Consider the following 5,048-nt stretch of genomic DNA (forward strand, 5'->3'; position numbering starts at 1 on the left):
GATTCATGGGGTTGCAAAGAGTCGGACACGACTGAGTGACTGAACTGAACTGATGAATATAACATGACCTTTGTATGTGAATGACTCTAATAGTCTTAAATTGCTTCTTAATTATTTAGTTGGGTTCCTGTTTCTTTGCATACACAACCAGGATTGAACAGGGCCAAGTGATACTTGGGACTTATGACTAGAAAATACTACTAGGATCTATCTTGATTGATTTTATCATACTAGAACATTTCGCTCATGGCATCAGGAATATCCCAACCCAGTGCACATGCTAATTTTCTATTGAAATTCAGTGCAGTGCTATGGTGTGTAATTCATTTTTATTGTCAAAGAGAACAACAATTTTTGACTTTTTAATATTTTCTTTTATTATGAAACAGAAATTGGGGAAAGCCCAATAATTTCTTTAGGAACAAGTAATTCAGTTCAGATTGTTCCATACAGATTCAGATTGTTATGTTTAAAGGTAAATAGCTCTAAAAGTGGACATGAGACAGCTGACTTTTGTCCATCACTGTAACATTTTAGATATCTGAGAATTCAGATCTCACATAGAATTATCTGCCTCAGAGGGACCCACTACTGGCCCACGACAAATAGGACAGGTTGTGTGCTCAGCCAGCCAGTGATCAATGCAGTGATCATGATATTCATGGGAGCAAGGTAGGATGCATAGTGTGTTGCCTGCGGTGTACTCTGTGATACAAATGCTACAGGCTTTAAATGCTTCATTCTCTCCAAAAGATCTTAAAGCCAAGTTCTCAATCTGTGCTTTGGTAAGTCCTGTTGGTTCATATGGGTCATCTTCATTTTGTAGGAAAAACTGATCCAGATTAAGGGAGGACCAAGAGTCACTATCATCAAATATTATTGGGGTCATTCGTCTACCTTCTTGCCTGGTCTCTGATAAGCCTGTTGATAAGCTTCTTTCTTCACTGTCTTCAAACACCTGTGAGCTAATTTCTGAATCTTCATCACTTGAGCTAGAAGTGGACATAGGAGTAGAATGGGAGCTAGATATATAATTGGGGATTGAACCTGAAATCAGTGTGAAATTTGAATCAGGATCATAGCTAGCATTTGAAGCAGAGCTAGGTCTGCAACTACTACCACTAGGTCCATTTCTTTCATTTGGTGACTCTGCCCTTTCCATGTTTTCACTTGGAGGTGAGACACTATGCTCTAAATTACTGCCACTGTCCATAAGATTACTTGAGTTATTAAATCCTGTCATTGTCTGCCATAATGTACTCTGAGTTGGAACAGATGTTGTATCACTTAAGCTAGTATTTAAAATTCTGTGAACAGGATTTCTGATGGTATTGACATAAGCACTCTCATTGGCCTCTTCAGAATGTGAAAACATTGGCTTCAGTTCTTCTTGCTCACTTTCGGAAGTGGTAGTGTTGTTTGGTGAGTCAGATGTTAACTGAGTACTACTAACTCTCCTGTCTCTCTGAGAACATGCTCGACAATGAACTGGACAAGGAACTCGTCCTACTTCAAGACTGAAGGGTGTGGTTGAATTTGTTTCCCTCACTTCCAAAGATTCACTACTGCCCATTGTGTCTGAATAACATTCTCCAGGAACAGCATTCCTAGTTCTAGAAGTTTCAATAAGACCCTTATTTTGCAACTCATGACCAGGCATTTGCTGTCTCAATGTTCCTTCATGCCCAGTTCTAGAAAATGTATCATTCTCACTTATGAGAGGTTGTTTAAAAGTCTGAGGTGGTATATCTTCATTCATTCTTTGAAAAATTTCCCACAGTGAATGTGAAGGTGCCGAACTGTCAGTCCTTGCTCTGGTTCTCCGAGAGATTGGGCTCATATATTTTGCTCTTCTCTGACTTCTAGTTGGTGGGACTTCCATTAATGTTTCCATTGCATCTTGTTCTGATGTAGATGGTCTTGTAAATAGTGACTCAGAGTGTGGATTTTCCACTTGCCTTTGGCTGTCTTCCGTATCTTCTCTTCTGGGAAGTTTTGCAGATGCTACACATTCATTCTCTGGATTTGAGTTTTTATCATCAAGGTCAAGATTTATTTCTAAGCTGAATCTGAACTCATCACTGTTAGCACTAATTTGGGTCTGTTCTCTCCAAGACTGATTTTCTTTTTGTTCACTTGTCACATTTTCAGTTTGTCTGAAAGTGGTAAGCCAGTCTAGAAGAGAGTCATCACTAGACACATCATCTGAAGCATCTCCTCTATCTGTTAATTAAAAAAAGGAGGGGGAGAGAGGCCATAAAAGAACTACCAAAAATGGAACCATCATAAAATAGCACTCTGAAACTTTGTTTAAAAAGCAAACAAAAATGAGAACTTAAATACTCAGATGTTTTCAACTGATTTCACATTTACAGAATTAATATTTTAAAAGCTTTATTATCTAGATTTATTAGTAAAGGCAGGGAAGTTTCAATTCCATCCGAAGAAGAGTACACTAATCCTAGATAAATTTAGAGTTTTTTACAAAGGGTATCTGAAGGAAGTTTGTTTTTCGATATTTCATTATATACACAGCCCATTGTGGGAGGAATGTCAAGAGACAACTTTTTTTTCAGTCCACTGTCAAAACACCAAAGCAGTTAAACCAGGTAAACACCAGTTAAGGTACAGTGCCAGTATTTTAATTCAATTGATATTACTGTCTAATTCTTATTAGTCTCCAATATTACTACTCCTGGGCTGTTATATGCTTTTGATAATGTATAAGTTGTTTTAAAATACAAGATTATTGCCCAAATATAAACAAAGTTTATAGGATTAAAAGTATTTGAATTTTGAATACTTCTTAATATTACCAAGATTTTTAATTGGCATTAAGCTGAAAGTCAGATCAAATGAATAGACTGAACCTAGCGTGGCACATATAAGACCATATTCTGGAACCAAAGTATTATAGTATCCTCTTAATTAGATAGTAAAATCCTCTATTTTATACTGGGAGAGAAGGCACCATATCTGAGGTTCCAGCAGGGTTTCTCAGCCTTAGAACTATTTACATTTTAGCACTGGGCAATTATTATTTTGGGGAGCTACCCTGTGCATTGTGTCATATTTGGCAGCATCCCTGGTCTCTGCCCACTAGATGCTAGTAACGCCCATGCCTCCTTCTGTGACAACCAAAAATATCTCCAGCTATTGTCAAATGTCCTTTGGGATGGGGGAGAGCAAAACTGTCCCCAGTTGAGAACTACTTTATTAGAATATAAAATATTTCTTTTTACCTTTTTTTTTTTAAAAAAACACATCTATATGGATAGAGAGGGTTTCCCTCATAACTCAGTTGGTAAAGAATCTGCCTGCAATGCAGGAGATCCCTGTTCAGTTTGGGAAGATCTACACTGGAGAAGGGATAGGTTACCCACTCCAGTATTCTTGGGCTTCCCTTGAGGCTCAACTGGTAAAGAATCTGCCTATAAAGCGGGAGACCTGGGTTCCATCCCTGGGTTGGGAAGATCCCCTCCACTCCAGTATTCTGACCTGGGGAATTCCATGGATTGTATAGTCCATGGGGTTGCAAAGAGTCTGACACAACTGAGAGACTTTCACTTTCATAGAGAAACTAATTCAGGACATAGGAGGTACTTTCCCTTGAGGTACACAACCATAAAACTAACAAAAACCAGTGGTCTACTTCACACTGTTTCCCAATTAAAACAATCCAAATGTGAATCAGAAAAACAAAAAACAAAAAACAAAACCACCTACTCTGGCATTCACACTGCAAATCAAGTAAATCTCAGTTCCTTTTTTATGAGAAGTACCTTACCAAGTAATTTATGCCTCTTCTGTATATTTACTATTATGAAGTGATTATTTAGCATCATGAAGTTCCTTTTTCATCTCATCCTATTCCCCCCAAAGAGAAATATACCTGTATTTTCATCTGAGTTTCGTTGTAGGTTTTCTTTCATTATTTGAAGCCTCTTCTGCAACTCTTCTTCCGTACTTTCACCTAGGGGGCCGAGCAAATTGTTGTCCCTCATGCGTATGTAATCTTCATTCAGATCAGTTAGGAATCGGTAGTAATCATCTTCTCGAGCCAATCGGTCTATCTGACTGCTGTGTCGGACCGAAACTCTGTCTTCTTCATCGTCGGAATCTGAGCTTTCCATCTCGATGAACAACTGGAAAATTATCTGAATTTCATGACTTAGTGCTGAAATGCAAAACCGACAGTCAAGTAATCTTCAGCTTCTACTTCCGCCCGGGAGTGACCCAAACACACTCAGTCGGATAATGGTCCACCTAGGTTCCCCGCTGCTCCGCTACTCCGCTATTGCACCTCAGCTCTGTAGCCTCTAGTGAGGCAATAATTGAGATTCACCTCTACCTCATAACTTGCTTAGGCGTTGCCTAGGCATCCATTGTCTTCCTTATGTAACTGAGTAGGGACTGGATTCAGGTTGGGTTTCATTTCATTCAAAAGCAGTCAGTGTTTCTGAGGGTTTACAATGTACGAAGCACCATCCTTAACCTCTCTCCCCCCGCCCCCACCCCGCCCGGCCGCAGCCTATTCTCAGGCTTTCAGATCGCATTTTCATTCGCTACATTTTATATGACAACCTGCTTCAAAATGCCATGCCAAAGTCAGCCTCGTTAAATGTAGCATTTCTCATTTTCTGGTGCCTAGAGACCACTCCCTTTTCTCCTCGTGAATTCCTCAGATCTTAGACTCTCACTAAGAAAGTAATTCACAATTTTTGATTATTCCCCAGGGTCTTAGTTGAATCTCTTCAGTGTGTCCTCTCCCTTTTAACTCTTTTTTTAAAAATTTTATTTATTTATTTATTTATTATTTTTTATTTTTTTAATTTTAAAATCTTTAATTCTTACATGCGTTCCCAAACATGAACCCCCCTCCCACCTCCCTCCCCATAACATCTCTCTGGGTCATCCCCATGCACCAGCCCCAAACATGCTGTATCCTGTGTAAGACATAGATTGGCGATTCAATTCTTACATGATAGTATACATGTTAGAATGCCATTCTCCCAAATCATCCCACCCTCTCCCTCTCCCTCTGAGTC

At 39.1% G+C, this 5,048-nt stretch overlaps 1 protein-coding gene across 1 annotated transcript; it reads right to left on the minus strand.

Annotated features, from left to right (window-relative positions):
• Positions 1 to 556: 556 nt before the first annotated feature.
• LOC102168336 (E3 ubiquitin-protein ligase RLIM-like) lies at positions 557 to 4,133 on the minus strand. The gene is made up of 2 exons (XM_005700958.2): positions 3,893 to 4,133; positions 557 to 2,223 (listed from the first exon to the last, which is right to left on the minus strand). Exons 1-2 carry the CDS (start codon positions 4,131 to 4,133, stop codon positions 557 to 559), a joined length of 1,908 nt encoding a protein of 635 aa, XP_005701015.2.
• Positions 4,134 to 5,048: the final 915 nt, after the last annotated feature.

Source organism: Capra hircus (assembly GCF_001704415.2).
Source record: "Capra hircus breed San Clemente chromosome X unlocalized genomic scaffold, ASM170441v1, whole genome shotgun sequence".
NCBI classification, from domain to species: Eukaryota; Metazoa; Chordata; class Mammalia; order Artiodactyla; family Bovidae; genus Capra; species Capra hircus.

Bases quoted from the DNA above. Each gene is read 5' to 3' on its own strand.
- LOC102168336 (XM_005700958.2), bottom strand. From the start codon at position 4,133: ATGGAAAGCTCAGATTCCGACGATGAAGAAGACAGAGTTTCGGTCCGA. The intron at 2,224-3,892 runs GTATATTTCTCT...TTTAATTAACAG, and splicing joins AAACTCAGATGAAAATACAG to ATAGAGGAGATGCTTCAGAT.